The sequence below is a fragment of the Aedes albopictus genome, chromosome 2, assembly GCF_035046485.1.
Source record: "Aedes albopictus strain Foshan chromosome 2, AalbF5, whole genome shotgun sequence".
Lineage (NCBI taxonomy): Eukaryota > Metazoa > Arthropoda > Insecta > Diptera > Culicidae > Aedes > Aedes albopictus.
Genome location: NC_085137.1, coordinates 324,463,130 through 324,483,735, shown reverse-complemented (window position 1 = coordinate 324,483,735; position 20,606 = coordinate 324,463,130). Strand labels below are relative to the sequence as shown.

The 20,606-nt window shown below is 39.5% G+C and overlaps 1 protein-coding gene across 3 annotated transcripts in view; it reads left to right on the top strand.

Moving 5' to 3' along the window:
* LOC109404268 (protein disabled) overlaps positions 1 to 19,771 on the top strand; it is a 36,857-nt gene extending 17,086 nt beyond the window's left edge. For all 3 annotated transcript variants that reach the window (XM_029879908.2, XM_062852424.1, XM_019677100.3), the window contains 6 exons: positions 3,965 to 4,063; positions 5,207 to 5,761; positions 5,828 to 6,166; positions 7,629 to 10,329; positions 14,892 to 15,005; positions 15,068 to 19,771. In XM_029879908.2, coding sequence (XP_029735768.2) covers positions 3,965 to 4,063; positions 5,207 to 5,761; positions 5,828 to 6,166; positions 7,629 to 10,329; positions 14,892 to 15,005; positions 15,068 to 17,394 — 6,135 coding nt within the window. In that variant the 3' untranslated portion in view covers positions 17,395 to 19,771. The remainder of the gene's footprint in view (positions 1 to 3,964; positions 4,064 to 5,206; positions 5,762 to 5,827; positions 6,167 to 7,628; positions 10,330 to 14,891; positions 15,006 to 15,067) is intronic.
* The last annotated feature ends 835 nt before the right edge of the window (positions 19,772 to 20,606 follow it).

Genomic DNA, 20,606 nt, shown 5'->3' with positions numbered 1-20,606 from the left:
ATGAGTAATGAATGTTCCAATTTTTTCAATTCGGGTCATTCAATTCAGAAGTATAACAGTTCAAAAATGGCATTCAGATAGAATTGCTCTAACTACATATAGAAATACACAATTTAATTATGCTCGTATTTTTACCATTAATAGAATAGACTTGAAAATAGAAAAATATGCATTGCATACACAATCAGTTTATTGCATCAGTAGAGACATTTTAGTTATCTGCACGAAATCTCAAATTTTAGAGTCCTATTTTATAGATTTACTATCTTATTTTCACACCTATGCCATTTAGGCTATGTATTTCATTCTTGAATGTTTCTTGTTACGTTTAATACAGAATCTAATCGAAGAATACCATAAATTTTAGTACAATAATACTTGAAATGCGCATAATTGAATTTATGAAATTTGAAATATTTCACTCATTATAAAATATGTAGATCTACATGATTTGATAGATTTTTGTCCTACGAAAAACAAGGGATTGGAAGGCTGTTTGCTTTGTTTCTTATTTTTGTATTTTTTGTTAGAAGTGAGCACCCATGTAAACACAAAGAACGGAATCAATCGGTGCTGTAATCGCTTGTTTTCGAATAGGATGAATATGGGAGCGTGAGATTACTGAAGGAACACATACCCTATATCAGAATATGACAATGTTTCGTTTCAAAAAGACTGAAGCTTCTGTAAAGAGAAAATGTTTGGTCCTAGAGCTTCATATTCTTGACATTCCATCTCTGATTTACGTGGCATGCGAAAATCGTTTTTGTTATTTTTGTTATTGTGCGAAAAATCCTATGAATCCTGCTACAGGACTGGACGTCTAATACCTGTAAAAAGCTGGAAAACCGTGAACCCTCAGGAAATTTTAGTCAACAGGGAAAACCCTGGGATACTCAAGGAATATCTTAATTGGAAATTTTATTCCAATAAAAATAAACATTGGGTCGTACGAATAAAAAGTAGTGAACTTTACTACTCATAGATTCCATGAAGACGCTAAAAATTCATCTGAATGATTATTCGCAAAGCAAATTAAATCAAGAAGGAATCTGGATAATCGTGAAACACAAGGAGGGCTCCTAGACTTAGCAAATATTTCCGGCAAGCTGACGATTCCGATAAGATGCTGCAAATTCCACGTGGACGTGGATGAACCTGGAAGTTGGAATCCATATAAAAAATCCGCTACAAGGATTTTTCCAGACATTCCGTCGGGTTTACTTTTTAGAACTTCTTAAGAAATACCTCCTGGAATGCCTTTCAGAATTTCTCAAAAATTCCTTTTGTATTTTTCACGTCATTTTTCTTGGTGTTCCTTTTAAAATTTTTCCCGGATAGATATACCTCCGGATTCCATCCAGCATTTTTTCCAGGATTCCTTAACTCCGACCGGTTTGTTATGGAGTTTTTCACGGGCATGCTAGAGAATTTCTTTCCGGTATTGCTCCCAAAGCCCCTCGTGGGATTTTCCCGGAGTTCCTCTTGCGTTTTGCTCTTAGAAATTTTTGTGAGATTTCTCCCAGAGTTTATCCCAAATTCTCTATAAAAAATTCTCTCAGGATTTCTCTTGGAGATTTTACGCGATTCCTTCCGGTGTTCCTCTTGGGACTTTCCCAGGAGATCTTCCCAGAATTTCTCTATTGGAATTCCTCCAAGGGTTTCTTAAGAAGTTTTTAATGAATTTTCTGCAAGAATTGCTCCCGAAATTTCTTCCAAAGTTTTTCCTGTAATATCTTCAACAAATGTTGAGTTTCTTTCAGTTTTCTACAGGAGTTTCAGCCGGGATATTTCTTAAAGATTCTCGCGTAGTTTTATTTTGAAGCTTTATCTGAAATTTCTTTCGGGGTTTCTCCTGGAACTTCTCTGATAAGATTCCTACCGATGTTGGCCCAGGGATGTCTTCTTCTTCTTTATGGTTCTACGTTCTCACTGGAACTTGGCCTGCCCCTCTTCAACTTAGTGTTCTCTTAGCACTTTCGAAGTTATTGATTGAAGGTCTTTCTTTGCCTGCCATTGAATGAATTCGTATATTTTGAGGCAAGTACAATGATGCCCAGGGAGTCGAGAAAATTATCCCGACCGGAACGAAAATCGAACCCGCCGTCTCCGAATTGGCGATCCATAGCATTAACCACTCGGCTAACTGGAGGCCCTGGGATGTTCTCAGAGTTTTTTTTTCTGTATTTACCGTGGACTTTCTCCTATGATTTTTTTTTTTTGAGTGCCTCCTGGGATTTCTACAGGACTGGAGCTATTGCTGATATTTCTCATTGCATTCTTCCCGTAAATTCTGTCAGAGCCAGGCTATGCCTCGTAGTATTACGAGTATTTTTACCGATTTTCTCTTAATTTTATTCCGAGGACTCTTCTTGGAATCTTGTCCCGAGAATCTGGATAGTTCTTTTGGGATTTCTATGATAGGTACCGTAAACCGGGGTCAAATTGATCTCCGGGTTGAAATTGATCAGTCGTTTTTCGAGTAGATAAAGCATTTTTTGAATAGTTCCTTCACAAATAGCAATAAGTATCAGATTCCAACAGCACGATGCTTAAAAGAAAATTATTAAAAATGTGCTTTTTTTATCCGAAAAACGTCTGATCAATTTCGACCCGAAGATCAATTTGACCCCGGTTTACGGTACTCCCAGAGTTGTTTGCAGGAATTTTTCCATGGGTTTTCCCCGTCTCCTGGGATAACTTACGAAATTCCTTATTAGAAAATTCTGGAGAAATATTCGAAGCAATCCATGTGAAATCTTGTGAGAAACTCCGCAAAGTCTTATTGAAGAAATCTCAACAGGAACTTCAGGAGAAATTTGAGAAAAAAACAGATACTCGGAAAAAAAATCTAAGAGTAATCCCGAGAGGAAATATTAAGAACTTTCAAAGAAGAACTCTGAGAACCTCATGGAATCCGATATTCGAGAAAGAACTTTGAATAATTTTGAATGGATATTCGTGAGGAATCCAGCGAGAAACTATGGAAGCATATCGGATAGCCTTTAGAAGAAATATCGGGAAGTACTCCAGAAGATATCACGTGGAAAACTTCTGCGGAAAACCAGGAAGAGAAATCCCAGAAACCTCTCAGAAAAGTTGCTTGAAAGATGTTTGCTTAATATATGGGTGTATTCTTGTATAGTTTTTGAATAGTACATAATGTTTAAAAAATTTGGGTTATTCTCCCCCCCCCCCCCCCCCCCCACCCTATAAAAATCATCACATTTTCTTATATTTTTAATACATTTTTACAAAATCCAATTTCATTACATTTTTTGAAAACGTCATAACTTTGTCGAGCTTGAACAGATTAGAATAAACTTAAGTGCATGGTTAAGTTCTAAATTAAATGGGCAATGCCGATATTTGCATGTTTTGTAACTGGGTTATTTGGAACACTAACAATTCGATGTCCAAAATTTAAGTGTACAAACTTTAAAATGCATTTTTCTACCTAAAATATTGTTGCTGAGCTCAAAGAGGACTTATAAGTGGAATTGATGAAAAAGCTACGTTGTTTTTCGAGCAAATAATAATAAACTAACTGTTTCAATTTTCTTATTACATTTTCACTTTCTTTGCGTTTGCTTAATTTTGACATATGAGACAGTAAAAGCAAAACAGCTGTTCATTTGTCTATGACGGATAGTTATGTAGGGTGTACTGTATACTTACCATGGATCAATGAATACGAATGTGTTAAAGGTACATTAGTGCAGGAATGAGCTGCTGGCGCCCAGCAGAGGATTTACGATAGTAATACATCAACGATTGATTGAATTACGTTCAAATTGATTGATAGATGGTAATGATGGTGGCGAAAATATTCGGCTTGTGCGGAGCTCTCGTGAGCGATTCTTTTATGACTGACCCTACGCGAACAATCACAAAATGTCAATTCTAATTGGAAACTTAAATTTCATGGTTGACTAGCTGAACAAACATATCCTTTACTTTGCAGGACCTCAAAATGGCCATCCGAGCTGCAGGAGAGCACAAACAGAGAATCACGATACACGTTACTATCGATGGATTGCGATTGAGGGATGAGAAAACAGGCGTAAGTATTACGAAAAAAAATATGTTACATTTTCACTAAATTACATACCTTGATGACCACAATAGATTGATTCGCATTACGTGACCAGTACTCTGAAGTCTGCGTATTTCAAACGTTTTACAATATGTAATCGTTTCCTTTGTACACTTGGACCTATTCACAGCTGCAATACACCTATTTCTTCACCGCAAACAACCACATTGTCACAACCATGGATGTTTTTGGTACATTAATTGTCCAGAACATAAAACTCATCACCGGTCATCCACAATGTCAGAACCAACTCCACTCACACTAGGCTTGTTTTAGCCTTTTCAGCAATCATGAACATATAGAGAGAGATAACTTCTCTTAAGAGGAGCAAAACCACTATCGTACGATCGATGGCGATGGGATAAATTTCGACCGCAAAGTGGAGCAGCATTAGCTATCTCTGATTCGCAACAAATATCTTGACCGCTCAATTTAGAAGCGTCCTCGGGATTAGCACATGCCTGTCTGTGCCTTTATTTGTAGACTGGGCATGTAAGGCTACCAGCTGTTCTTCAACCTTCCATATTTTTATAATAATCTTTTGGATTGATTGATGCAACTGCTCGCTTCCACGCTTAAGTTTGACCGGGATATCGTCCTTTCCAGCAACCATCTCATCCATTGCTGATGATTCCACTGTTTGACTATTATTGCTGTCAATTTAGTGACAAAGCGCAACTCTGATGGTGGACACTCACGAAGTGTCTTGTCTCGCACCATTAACAGTTGCATAAAACCTCCACATATCGTTTCGCATCATGCTTTCTTGCATTTCAACAATCACACCCTCTTCCAACTGCCGTTTTTTGCAGTGATGGATTCGTTTGTCCAAAGCTATTTCAGGGCCCATATAGCCGAAGGGGTATATGCGTGGACAAAACAAAACTGACGAAGACGAGTTAAATTCCCGGTCGGCCCAGAACCTTTTCGTAATGGAAATATTCTTGATTTCCTTGGTCGTATCCGATATACAAATGTAATAACTGTAGAAGTGCTCATAGAATATTACACTATGCGACACGCTATGTCCTAGTTCGAACGTGATTACATAAAGCATGAGAAGAACTAACCTTTGCATTAATCAGCCTAACTTTTTTATCTCGTCCGCAGGATTCTCTCTATCACCATCCAGTGCATAAGATCTCGTTTATCGCGCAGGACATGACGGATTCGCGTGCATTTGGCTATATTTTTGGGTCGCCCGACAGCGGGCATCGCTTTTTCGGCATCAAAACCGACAAAGCCGCCAGCCAGGTTGTTCTGGCCATGCGGGACTTGTTTCAGGTCGTGTTTGAACTGAAGAAGAAGGAAATCGAGCTGGCTCGACAGCACATTCAAAGCAAAATAACCGCCCACGAACATCAGGCCGTGGCAATGGCAGTCAAAAGTTCCGACGGCTACGGGAAAAGCTTAACAAGCGATGGAGCTTCCGGCTCGTTGGCGAGTTCTAGTCTAGGGGGCGCTTGTGGTGCCAGCAGTTCGAAAGCAACTGTAAAAAGTGAAAAGTCACCGGAATCTGTTGCCGATTTAGTGGACTTGGAACAAGAACTCAGCTCTATTCAACGGGGAATAACGCAAATGGAACGGATAACACCAAGTGAAGTCCCATCAAAAAGTGTCATCGATGATGATCCTTTTGGAGATTCGTTCACTAATGTTCCACCGGTAATATATCTCACCTCATTTCACTTTAATCAGATTTATTCAAAATCACCTTTTCTGAATTTTTAGGCTTACAATCTACTGCCCCCTCCTGAATCGAGTAAACGCCATCAAAAGCAAACTCACAAATCAACGGAAAATTTGCCTGCAACGGAGCCCAGTTCAGCCGTACCGTCATCGTCACCACCTGCTCCTCCAACGTCTTCAACACCGGCAACGCAAACTGTGGCGATACCGCCTCCGCCGAGCAGTTCTACTCCAGCTCCTACTACCGGCGGGTCAACCATGTCGTCTAGTAACTCCAATCAGAACGATGATTGGCTCAACTCACCACCCAATACTTCACGGTTCGATCCAGAACCGGTCAAGTACTCTGACGAGTTGAATTTGAACGATGATGGTTTTAAGGTAAGTTGGATGCAACGCATTGCAAATGCTAGACTTTACTATTGCTTTTCAATGTTTTTAAGTGAAGATAGAACCAAGCTACACCTCAAATTATCGAGCGCAAAAATCTAGAGATTTAAATGACGGTTTGAGCTAAAATGTTGATCGAGTGGTAGTGATCGATCGATCAACTTTTCGTTTCTTCAGATTTGTGATCTTGAAAATACCAGGTGTTATATCTTCACCCTAAAGCGTAAAGAATAGAACAATCTACAGCCTGAAAATTTGAACATTTTTGTATACATTTTAATTGTTTTAATTGCTCAATTTCTATCGCAATTACAACTGTAAGAATTCACGCCACAGCCTCGTCAGATTTCAGTTCAATGTGGAGAAGAGAAAGGCAGTGATGATGAAGTCGCAAGGTCACGGCAGACCACATATAACATTGTGGCTGCGCAAGTTCATGCGGATGTCAAAGTGTTTGGGAAATGACTGTTTGGCAGATGTTCACGTTGGTGTGTGGATGTACGCATCTCGATGCATTCGTTGACACATGGCCTTCCTCTTCCATCAAATTCAAACTTACTTACGCCCTATCAAATACTAACAAATCTAGCATTTTATTATCTAATTGGGCACTAGGCCGTCCCTTATTTTGCAAAAATGATCGTGTCAAAATTTGAAGTCCGTATCTCAAGGCTGAGTGGTCCCTCAAGGGGCCTAAAGTTGTCAAAAAATGTATGGCACCAAAAAAACATGAAATTTTTTTCGACAAAAAAACTAAGCTATTCTACTAAAACCAGTGATTTTAGGACCCTAAAGGGCCCTAAAATAATGTTTTAAATCTCTACTCGTTTTTTAGCTATTGAACAAAATAAGGTAAGCTTCCTTCGAAATCTAAAAAAATGGCCAAAAATGCTGATTTTTCAGTTGTTTTTTGTCAATATCTTGGAAACGAGTAGAGATATTGCAAATCTAAGCACATTTTTGGCCCTTTAGGGTCCTAAAATCACCAGTTTTAGTAGAATAGCGTATTTTTTTTGTCGAAAAAAAATTCATGTTTTTTTGGTCCCATACAATTTTTGGCAACTTTAGGCCACTTGAGGGACCACTTAGCCTTGAGATACAGACTTCAAATTTTGACACGATCATTTTTTAGCTAAAACGATAATTTTCCATTAACGAACTTATAACATTTCTAAATTTTGCAAAATAAGGGACGGTTAATTGGGCACTCTAATACCTTGCATAAATGTTAATATTCAAATCAGTAAATACAGCAAGAATAGGTATGTAAAGATCAGAAAAAAAGTAAACATAAATATATAAAGTAGGAGAAATTAAACAGGCCAGGGATTGAACCCAGGACTTTCTGAATTAAGAATCAGAAGCGGTAGCCATTAGAACACCTAACCGTCAAAAATCATCTCAAGTTATCCTGAAATTCAATAACGCTAATGTTTAATCTGTTTCGTTTCAGCAATCCTATTCAACCACTCCCCAGCCATCCTCCTATACGGACGCATTTACGGATCTGGATCCTCTAGGAACGGGAAAAATAAAACCGTATATCGATAAGAAATATTTCTTCCAAGAGCTGAAGAATCCACCCAAGAAGGTACTGAAGGACCTTTCAGGACAAGATAGCTCATTCAATGCCAATTTCTCCTCGGAAGATCTCCAACGTCAGTCACCACAGTCACTTCCAAAAAGCACAAATGCTGCCTCAAACGAAATGTTTAATCCCACATTCGAGGAAAATACTCCAAGACCAAAGGATCAAGGTCCCGCTGATTTTTCCGATCCCTTTGCCAACAAATCAATGGATCCATTTATGGAGGACGACGATTTTTCCAAGCTGCATATTGATCCGTTCGAAATGAAGTTTTCAAGGAATGCCTCTCCACGGCAAATTGAAAGCAAAGGCAGCGATGACGGGATGGCAAAATCTACATCCAAACCTGAAGAAGGCAAAGCCGATGAAAGCCCGGTAGCGTACAATGGACCACTTCAGGTGAATTTGCCTCCTGAGAGCTGGGCACACTACATCAGCCAGAAGCGCTTGGAACGCCAGAATTCCGATTCAACTTCTCCCGGAGCAGGAGTTACGAGTTTAGCAAGAAATCGTCCAAATGTTTTCAAGCAGAACACCGTAGATGTGATTTCCAGCATTAGCAGCAAAAAGATGAAACCCAATCTGTTTGGTCAAAAATTCTCCAAGCGGGACTCGAATAGCATAAACATGCGGCGTCTGCAAGAAAGTGATTCCCTCAGTGAAAATGAAACAGCTCCAGAACCTCCTCCTCGTCCCGATTCTGGGTCACACATAGAGCCACCCCCGCTGCCACCAAAGAAACAATTTGCTGATATTGTGATAAGACCATCTCTTCGATTCGGGTCAACAACCACATCAAGTTCTGGTGGATCAACCAAAGAACGCTACGATTACGTTGCAGCCAAGTTTGAATCAAAAAATCAACCTGTGTCTGATGCACCTCCCTTACCGTTACCTTCACGAAAAGTTAACAGACATGATGGTTCCTCTCCAGGACGTCCGTTCAAGAAACTAACCGATGAAGATGATTATCTACAACCCATTCCAGCTAAATCCGAGATTCCAACCTTGCTACCGCCTCCACAGCGCAAAGAAGCGTCCAAGACACGTGCAGCACGTAAATCTGAAACCGATCCACGTAATCTAGATGAGCCAACACCGCCAGCTCAATCGAAATCACCCACGATTAGGGACAAGGAATCACTTTTGCCGGACATCACTCTCAGTCAATTATTAACGCTAGGTATTGACGAACTAGCAACCAAACTGAATGTCCCAGTCACCAAACTGAGCACAATGACTCTGGTCGAACTAACGTCCTATCTGTCCGAATTTATCGAGAATAGCAAAACTTCGCCATCTTCGGCAACATCTTGGAATCAGGAAGCAGAAAACAACGACTCTCCGGTATTTAAAGTTAACTTTGACGATCATAACGATGCTACATTCGTGGCCAAGTTTGACGATAACTTCGGTGAAGATAACACATTCGTAGCGAACTTCGACAATATGAATCTTCAACCTGCTCCCCAAACATCGACGAACCATGCCATTGCTGCTCCTGTCATCGACAAATATGCTGTTTTCCGAGAGATAATCGAACAAGAAATTGGTCCAGAACATGAGAAAATAGAACCAGAGAAAACGGGTCCAGATTTGTCCACACTTGATTTCGATAGAGAAGTGGCTACTGAAATGAACAGATTATCGCCAAACATAATTGGCGATCAATTCTCGTTATCTCCATCGCAGCTACAATCTTTTCCTGCATCCAGTCCCGTGCCATCTGTACCTTTGACGAAGATCGACACCAAGATTACCGAAGTAATTTCACATGCCAAAGATCGGTACGCTGCGTTGAGGGATATCATCTTAGTCGAAGACCTATTTGAAAAGCCAACACCTCCTCCCAGTTCCAATGCCCCTATAGCTCGAATGGAATCGTCTTCCTTCGAGGACCAAAATACGGAGGATGAACATCGTTTTGAAGCCAACTTCGACGATATGCCTCCGATGGAAAGCCATTCCCCGGAAATCAACATTTCCGATGCAGATATTAACGATGAATACCCCCCGTTGGAAGAATCTCGAAACCAATCTACGCTTCAAGGTCTTGAACCACCAGAATCTCACAGCATGAGCTTCCGTAACACTCCCAAGGAAGACCTAGAAATCGATGCATTTATGCAGAAGGCCGTATCCAACTTGTCCATCCACAGTACAGGTCAACCATCGCCAGGACCATCCCAAATAACTGGCCTAACGGTGAAGTTACCTCAGCTGCACAGCACATCGACCTCACCTATGAGACCGCTTCAAAGCAAATCACCGGTAGCAGAAGGCGGCAGTTCGACAACGCAAGCCGCTTCAATCGAAAATCTAACCCGAACTACCCTGAACGATATGAGCACCTCGCCGATTCCGCTCTCGAAGATTCCAGCAGCCGGAAGGGCCAGTGGTTCAACTGGTAAGCCATCACCATTGGCAAAATCTCCGATGGATGTTGGCTTTGCCGGTGATGAGGCTATTAGTGATGCAAAGAAGAGCGTGGATTCCTTGCAGAAACGGTCTTCTGGTTCACTGAGTGATGGCGGAGAAACTTCACCGGAAGCAGACAGAAATCAAGGTAAGTTTTTGGTATTCTTGGAATATTGCTAGGGACATTAGTTGAATGGTTGATATCTGGATTATTATTTGAGTTACATTCGCTCATAACTCAAATATGTTTGTTATAAATAAAATGTCATCACATGTTTTTTCGTGAAATTATGCGTCATTTTTTTAAGAATTTCTGGTGGAATTCTTACTGAAATCTCTAGAAGAGTGCCATGAAGAGCCATGGTTGGAGTTTCTGCTGACTACCTTAAGGGGTTATATAAGTTGAGATGCGTGATAATAAGAAAAAATTTGATCTTTTGTAAAAGTATGTAATCATATTTTTTTCAAATTCTCGTTTAACGCCATACATAGCACAATATGAAATGTGTAAAATAAGCTTGAGAACATGAATAAACAGTACTACCTAATTACCAAAGTTATAACATTTTCTGTAAAACGTGTTATCTTTAAAGAGGTTTGCCGCGACTATGAATACAGTCACTATGAAAGTACAAACCCAAAACAAAACCGTTACTAGAGGCCCTTGTGGTGCCCTTGAATGATCAGTGTATTAAAAAAATGGTTTTATTTTTCAAACAAGGACGATTTTTTACAAAAAAAAAACAGTAAGTAAAAAGAAAATCGTGTAAAGTACTGTTCCTTAAAAAAAAACATTTTGTTCATCAAAAAAATGTGCTCGACCTGAACACATATAATTCCTTAAGCAATTCGTCCAAAATTAAGGACTACCTCGTGTTTTTTTTACAAATTTGCTAAGATTTGCAAGAAAATTATGATTTTTCAATAGAATCTGCTGAAAAAAATCATAAATGCTTCATGAATACAAGTGGAGTGTGCACGATATAATATGTAGATATGTAATGTTTAAGCATTTTCTTCCAGTCTTGCGAATAATCGCGACCATCGCGAGACAATCACTTGAACCGCTTTCTGGAGTCACCCTTCCCAAGGTGATACGAACCAGCTAGCATGTCACGCCTGGAATGACAAACATGTTGTGGTTTCCACCCTTCGCAGCTTTGCAGCGATAGCAGTTGCTAAGTATGCTTCAGGACAAACGTCTTGAAATCCCGCATCAACTGTGCTTCAGAACTTCAAACGCACAAATCTCAAGAAGCAAGCTTCAAACAGCAGTGCATTACATTATTCTGTTCTTGCTCACTCGTAACAAGCTTAAAATTAGAAGATCAGGAGCGCCGGTTTTGTTTACGAAGAGATTTGTGCCCTCGAAATCGTGAGTAGGTGCCAAAGTCGGCCGTTGTGGCTGCCATTTTGGGATTCTAACAAGTCTGTCCTTCAGGCGGGTTCCGAGAAAATCAATCTCTCTGAGCAACGATGCATAACGGGCGAAGTGAGAGCGTTTGCCGTAGCCAGGGCGAACTGCGTGGTGCGCTCAATGTGTGCGTTTAAACTGAGCTATGCAAAACGAATAGGATTTATGACGTAGTACCGTGCTTGTGATAATACACATGCATAGTTTTACTTGCTGTTGCGCGTGCATCTGCTTGAGGCGGCGGAGAGAGTCATGACACTCACATGAGCCGTATCCAAGTCAGGATGATTGTAGCAAAACAAGGGTGACCGGGTGACTTTGATGGGATTCTGTCTTTTCTGGTGTTAGCGACTGTAGAGAGAGCGAATCAGAAACCGCAGAGACAGGGTGATACAAGTTTGGTGTTTATCAGCTTTTTTGTGACTTGTACGCTGATGCTTCGCGACACTGTTTTCTTCACGAGACTGTGCTGTCCATCACAATAAATGCCGTCATAAATTATGTGAAACCCTTTTTCTTACATTTTGTATTTATGAATTGAATGATTCGTCACCCAGTTATAGACGCCCTCTTGATTAACCGTTATGTGGGCAGTAAAATAAAACACCCGTAGAATGACAGATTGGCGATCCATAGCCTTAATCACTAGGCTAACTGGAGAAATGATCATATCTCCGGGAATTCTCCACCGATTTCGAAAATTTGTGGTTCATTCAAATCATTATCAATCTCTAGAGTGTGCTATAGAATTTCGTACGGGTGCCAGTTCGCGCGCGTTTGCTTCGGTGGTTCGATTTTTTTTCCTTTACTATTTTGTATTCCGAAGTGAGCATTTCGACGGCGGTGAGTGTGCGGTGGACGCGTCGTGGTCGTGGATCGAGTCGGTTCCGAAATTTTTGCTTCCCGTCGCGCTAGTTCCCAATACACTTTTAGTTGATAATAAATATTTTCTTTCATTTTTTGCATTTACACAAAAGAGTGAAAAGCGTTAGTTCGGGCTCGCCGATCGAAAAAAAATCCGGGCGCCAACAAGTGAGTCGCGTTCAGTGTATTTCTGTGTGGAATAGACTAAAGGTTTCTGCTCCCTAGTGGAGTGGAGACGCGCGATAGAATTTTCATTTTGGCTAGTTTTTGCGTCGAAAAGTGGTCGGTTGTTAACGGCGGTTTGTTTATATTGATCCATTGTCAAATCATATCACCACCCAAGCAACACACATGTTATAATAGAGTTACGACAGCGCAAGTTTTGGTTGTATAGAAGTTTATTTTACGTAATTCTAACATTGTGTTGAAATAACGTAAAATAAACTTCTATACAACCAAAACTTGCGCTGTCGTAACTTTAATATAACATGTGTGTTGCTTGGGCAACCATAGGTGACTCCCGGACTGACAATGTACCTTACCCTACTAACAAAAAAATCCTTCCTGAGACAAACGTGGAGATGCAGCGATTCGCGGTCTTTATAACAACGTTTGTCTTACTAACATTCCCTCCCATCCTCGATGACCGTAAGGACGTGGCCGGCGCCGTTATTGACCCTATTAAAGTTGAGAGCTCTCGACCTGTGTACATTGAGAATAGTAAGCTAGTCCCAAGCCCTATTCATTGGTTCCTTGTGCAATTTCGATTGTTCTGGTCAATCACGGAGTAGCAACTACGAATTGTGCGGTCATCACATAATAAAATCTTCTTTTGTGACATGGGCTGGATAAATCAATAGAATGCCTTGTTAAATAACAAAGATTTACATCAAATCACATTTACACATTGAACAACATGTAAATGGTTCGTTATAAAAAAATAGCACAAAAAAAAGGTCAGCAATGAACCGCAGTGCACAAATTACATCGACACGTTTTGGTGATACAGAAAAAAAACATTTTTTGGAAATTTCTATAAATGTCATTTACGGGAAAAGGCTACAACCAAAGCAAAAAAAAAAACAAGTCAGTATCCCCATTTTTTCTTATTACTGTTTGAGTGTGTAGATGCTAAAGGTAGCTGAGAAACCATTTATTTTGACCAACGATTTCACAGACGCAGAAAATGCGTGAAAGTAAACTCTGAAAAGTCGTACAAAGCAGTTGCTCCAACATCACTGCAAAAAAATACTGTACAAATTACTACGTTCAACTTTCTTAAATTTTATATTTTCCATGGACGTACATTGTTAAACCTTTATGATAGTTAAATTCAGATTGCCATTTTTAAAGATCATATATTTTTAAGAGCACATTCAAAGCATTCCCGTTATTTAGTGACCACCCGTTAGTATCTGACCAGCCTACATTATAAAAATGTTGACTTCGAAGTTGTGATTTCGGAACACGCTTCCCGTGGGGCCATTTTGCTCAATAAGTCGACATGTCAGCATATGAAACGTTTTATTTTTCACTGCGGCATTAAGAGGTGATTCTTCAAAGCATAAGCGTGGAATGTGAAGTAAAATGATTTATTCGTACAAAACCTTCATGTGAAATCCAAAAACTTCTTCATAAATCTTTCAAAAGTTCATTTTGAAGTTCTTTTGATTTTTTTCTTCTAGCAATTTCTATGGTTCCTCTGAAAGATCAAAGTCGGTCAGAAAGTTTTTTTGTGAATACAGTACTGTAGAATTCAATCTGTTAATTCCTCCAAGAAAGCCCTTAGGAGAATCTAGAAATTCGTAAGGTGATCCTCCGCATTTTTTTCCTCTATTTACAAGTTCCTCACAAACATTACCGATAAAACTACTCCAATATTTCGAACCGAAATCCCACCAAAAGTTCTTTCAGGAATCAGGTGTCATTGGAATTCTCAATGAATTTCCCATCATCAGTATTCTTAGAATTCTTCCAGCAATTCCTTCGAAAGTTTCTTCTTGAACTTTTTTTGGAGGCTACTGAGAACTTCTAGTGAGAATTCCTTGTGGGAGGCAAACTGGGGAGATTTATGAAGAAATCATCGTTGAAATTTCATTGCCGAAAAAGCTTAAGCCAGTGATAATTTCTAGATCAACATGTGGAAAAGGCGTAACACTCATACCATTGCGAATTTTTACTTCTCCCGTTCCTCCTAGGCGTAATCATTAAAGCTCTTACCAGTAACAGATAGAGCTGACTGCCCTAAAGGGGTAAATGTTTTCAAAAACAAATTGAAATACACCTAGGAGATGCGGAAGGAGCTAGCGTCTGAAACGGTTAACCGTTTGTTCTCGCTTGGTCTAGATTTGTTTTCATGAAATCCGCTGGACAGACCTGTTTTCTGTTCCATACAACCAATCACCTGTAATTCAAGTGTTCTCTTTTTGCAGAGGATAAGGCTTCAAAACTTACTCCAACCAACGCCAACGAATCCTGGGCAGTTTTCGATCAACCGGAACATTTGGCCGCTCATAAGAAACCCGACGGCAATCGTCCGATGAAAGGTAAGAAACACCATATTCCAAGCATTCCGTAAACATACGCTAAGAAACTATTCTCCCATCAGGAATGGACAAGGCCGGGGTCGAATCGCCCTGCTCTTCGGATCCCAAGGATGAATGGAAGAACGAACGGGAGTACGCCCGTCGTTGGCCGAACAAAGGACATACATCCTCCTCCTCGCGGGATGTCTCTCCGTGGGACGAAGATGGTCCCGAATACCGAAAGCGCCCTCCGAGCCAACACCATCCACCGACGTCCGGTGAGCGGTACCATCATCCGAGAATGCCACCCCGACGGATCAATTCCAACGATGAAGATTACGACGAAGACCTAAAGGATCGCAGCGATCGACGACGTCGGGTGAAGGGTAGCCAAGTGAGTTCCAGAAGTCGGGATAACTTCGACGACGAACACTGGTACCACGAGCGTCAAAGTTGGTCGCCAACGGAGGAAGACGAGCGACCGGACCGGTCAAGGTCGTTCGATAGGACTGCCTATGAGCGGAGTACGTACGGTCCTCCGTATGAAAAACGGGAACCAAAGAGCTTACCACCGTACGACAGAAGAGATTATAAAAACTACGACAAAAGGAAGTATTACAGGGAGAGAGGTAGACCGAACTATGATTACGATCCTTACGGCGATGGTTACGATCAGCAGCGCATGATGAAGGGTAGAATGGATTATGAAGAGGTGTACGAAAGAGGACCGAGAGATTCAAGGGCAGCTAGGGAATATTTTTACGAGAGAGATAGGAAAAGCTTTGATCGTGATAGTAACGAGTCTTATGAAAGAAGAAGTTTTGGAAGTGGAGATATCTATGGTAGCTTGGACAGCCGAGGGGACTATCGTGACAGAGATCGGTATTTGTCATTAGATAAGTCACGATCATTGAGGCGCGGTATGAGAAATGCTGGAAGTGCACGGCTGGATGATCCTGATCAAGACTCCGATGGTGAAATGGGTGGTGGGAGGCGAGGTGATACGAATAGTTTGCATAGATCTAGTCAGAATATTCGCGGTAAGCAACATCAGGTGATCGACGATGAAGTGTGGGGAATGTCGATGAGCGGGAAACCTGCTTGGAAGAGACCATCCAGTGCATCCGAACAAGAGCGACGGTATAACGAAAGTAGAAGAATGGTGACTAATACGACGTTAGTAGGATCAGATGGTGAGAAAGATCGACGCTTCCGAAAAAAGAGTAGAACTCGTTCTAAGGAACCGGACATAAGGCCCGGATATGCTACTATGAGGTATCCGCGATCAAAAGAAGACTACTTTGACTTTGATGCAGATGCTCGAGGAACTGGAAGTGGAAGTGGAATGTACGACAATGACGAAGAAGATGATATAGGAGGTGGTAAAATGACAGGAGAAGCCATGGACGAGAGTCCATCGTACTATGGAAGAAGACAACCTCCACCTTATTACAAACCGGCAACCCCCAGAGCTGAAGGAAGAAGCCTGAATGATACTCTAATAGCACAAGAGGCCAAAAAGATGGCCCGATATGAATACGAAGAGGAAGCAATGCGGAGAATGAAGAAGAGTAATAGTAGAGATTTATACTTCGAAGGAGAAGACAAGGAACGATTCTCCGGAAAGTTCGGATCAGGCAGCTTTGGAAACGTAACTCCTCCAAAAAGTGCTAAACACGTCCGAATGGAGCTGGAATTCGAGGACTTTGGAGAAACGCCTCAATCTAACACAAGCGGCAAATTCAATTTTGAAAGTGGAGATGGCTTCGAAAGTGACTTCAATTCTCCCCCTGCTCCTCCTTGTGGCGGAGGACAAGTTCCACATCACAGTACGAAAGCATTCCGGTTCTCTAACGATTTCTCCGAGAAGGATCCAGGTCGACATTATCAGGCGTACCATAAAAGCCAACCGCAAAGTTTTGGTGGTTTTGAGGCAGACTTTGGATCGACACAACGTTCAACATCGACTGCGCAGACAGCTTCGAAACTCCGTTTCAACGAAAATGTTACAGTTTCAAAATTTAGTTCTGATGCAGCGACAGGATCGCACATGTTTGAAGATGATTTTGCAGGTCGATCGGACAATGAACTGGAAGATCAATGGACACCGGAAATGCCCGCACCAGTGACAAATAGTAATGGTAGTAAGAAGATTTTGAAAACATCTAGTCAACAGCAGTCGGCACAACATGACAACCTTCGAAAGTCGGACAGTGTCAACATATTCGCGAAAAAAGTTGAAGATCCATTTGAAGACGATGATTTCTTTTCGTCCGGTGTTTCAACGGAGAAGGATCCATTCGAAGGCAATGGAAGTGGAGCGGGTGGTGAATCCGGTACAACGGGAACAGGCGGAGGTCAGTCCGGTGGGTGGGACAAGAACTTCGCAAACTTTGACGACAACATCTGATTACTCGGTAGCCTGATGATGAACAGTAACATACTCAGTCGTCAGCTCAACCGTAGTCTCAGCGCCCGCCAGCAATATCAGTACTGTTGCCAAAGCGAACACCAGCGATACTCGCTAGCGAAGGATATTAGAAAGCTTTATATGCGCATTAAGCATTTCAATAGGTACGAAGTATTCGTTTAGGATTATTCTACATTTTTGGTTCTCCGACAGTGTAAAGTATTAGTGGACTGATTTGAAGCACATGTTACGTGAAATTTGTTTCATTATTGGAAACTATTGCGCTTATTAGGCAACAATTTTACCTTGATAATCAATGCGTTTCACAAGGACACAATGCATTACGACTTACCTTTAATGTCCGTCAAGACAGTCGTCGATCTGTTGAAAAAAGAAACATCATAATTTATTTTTAATAGTAATAAAGAAAATGTTGTTTAGTATGACAGGATTTTAGGAATTTAAACTGAAAGGTTTTCTATTTTCATGATTTTTTTTCACAAGTAGTATTTACAGTTACATATAGGAAGAAAACAAATTTAAAAAAAAATATGTATGGTAAACAACAAACAAAAAATAATTAATACAATTTTGTGTTGTTTGCAGATAGCTCAACTTTTTACCGCGTATTTCTTCGTGGTAAAAAGTTGAGCTATCAGCAAACAACTGTTCAACTTGATGTCATATGAAAAAAAATTCTTCTCTTATTCAAAATGACCAAAACAACGGTAATTTTGATTTGTTGCTTTGCTCAAAGGTAACTTATGTTTTGTAAGTCAGACTCTTTAAGGACAGATTTCACGAGATAAATTATAATGCATCGTCTTTGTTGAAACGCATTAGTTAATACTCTACCCGCATGCATATATTAACAGTGTTAATATAACACAATCAGTTAAAATTAAAAGTGATTGTTTAACATTGCATTTGAACTAGAATTAAAAACGCTTTCTCCCGCTATTGTATGGGGTAAACATGAATCAGTTGTTCATAACAATGAGCTGAACCTTGCAATATTTTCATGCAAATCTAGTCGTTTTATTCATTGGCGAAATGAGATGAGCCCAATTAGGAGGTTGTTTTATGGTTGTCATTGATATTTAGCTATGTTTGAAGGTTGTGTTATGTATGTTTCGTAAATTGATATTCCGTTCTTATAGCATAAAAATACATACGAACACATCTGTCCTAAATGTAAAGAAACAGTATCCACATACTACGCAGTTGAATTTTCATAAACCTTGTAAGTCACTCTCGGAACAAAACTATCATTAGAGCTGCTTTTATTCAAACCTATTACCTATACGGAACAAAAATACACCAAAACTTAACATTATGAAAAACAGTTTGACAAAAATACCGTTTCAACACACTTTCATCACTTGTGAATAGGCCCAAAGTTAGCAAATGGTTTTGCAAAATAGTTTTCATTCGCTGATGTAATTTTATTTGTATATTTCAGATACATTTTAGTGTCTGTTTTAAGCCTTGATTTGCCAATCCATCAGTTTAATATATATGAGAGTATTTCTTTAATAGTACTATTTAAGTGATTAAAAATACTCCCTAGTAAAAAAAATGAACAAAACCAGAACAACCAGACAAAAATAAATTTTTCACGACTTTTACGGAACTTATTTGATGATGATTTCGGTTGGGTGGAATGCGACGGTCGCGAAGTCATTGAGGACGATACAGTTCCTATTCCATGAAAAGATAACAATGAATCATCTACAACTAAACAAGTTTCATAGGCGAAAAACAGATCACATAACAATAAATACTGAAAATGAAACAAAATTCTCAACCAAAAATATCCTCCTTTTCGAATATTTGTCAGATATATAGATAAACTATAGGCAGCAACTTAAAAATACGTTAATCTTGGCATTTCAAAGAATCATACACAAATAAAAAATAATAATAAAAAATCAAACCGACGATGTGTGTGTGTTGTTTTAACGCAACACAGCTTAAGTGATAAGCCAACGTACACGCTGAACGCAGAATGGTCACAATTTTCAAAACAGTTATGTAAATTTGCTTTGTATATTTTTTGTAAAATATTTATTGACTGATCGGTTACTATAATGATAAAAATGTAAAATTATTATGAATATACAGCGTAACAGATAAGTTAAAAATGAAAACAAACAATTAACATTAAACAAAGAAATAAATAAATCTGAAAATCACTGTAGATGTTCGAATAATAAAAAGTAAATTAGTAAGAATCAGCAAACGTTAAAATTAGTAATGGAGCCATACAAAATGGTAGGCGAAAGCGGAAAGCAAATTCCTTATTCAAAAAGAAGGAAACCAATGTTGATCTGGAGTAAACTGAAGTGAATAAAGATATGTAAAATTTCAATCCTTAGCCGACTGTGAATGATAATCGAGATGGAACGAAAGAAATGAATACCTAATCAACCCTACAAAAATCCCCTCAACTTCTATAGCACCATCGATTTTTGATAAACTCGAGACAAACAAAATTGAATAAATATGATGCAATAGTTTTTGAACTATGATTATAATCTTATTAGGGAAACCCAAATGCTAACTACTTGTTTTAATCTTGAAACTAAACATTGCTACACAATATAAAACTATTGATTCACTTCTTGTATTGACTGTTCCTGAAAGAATTTCAAGAAAATTCCTGGAGGAGTTCCAAGAGAATTTCTAAAGGAAATCCAAAAGAAGTTCAGAAGAAATTTCAAAAGTATTCCTGAAGGATTTCAAATAGAATTACTGATTAATGTCTTATTTTTCTATCATAACAAATTTGGCAATTAATGAGATATTGTTGACCTCTTACGAGATTGATGAACCATCAAAGTTATGGCACTAAATTAAGTACAACATAATGACATAATTTGAATTTTGGTTATTCTAATGGTAACTTGTGTTATTTTTTTTGTTGACAGGCGAATAACTAATTTTGATATTGTTCTGTTTTCAATAACTCAATAATGGTATTTTTTGCAATTCTCAACCTTATTTTTTTGTTGTTCGTGGTTTGCCATTGTAATGTCAAAATTTGAACTTGAATAGAACAATCTTCTTCTTCTTCTTCTTCTTCTTTATGGCTCGACGTCCCCACTGGGACTTGGCCTGCCTCGCTTCAACTTAGTGTTCTTTGAGCACTTCCACAGTTGTTAATTGAAGGGCTTTCTTTGCCTGCCATTGCATGAATTTGTATATTGTGA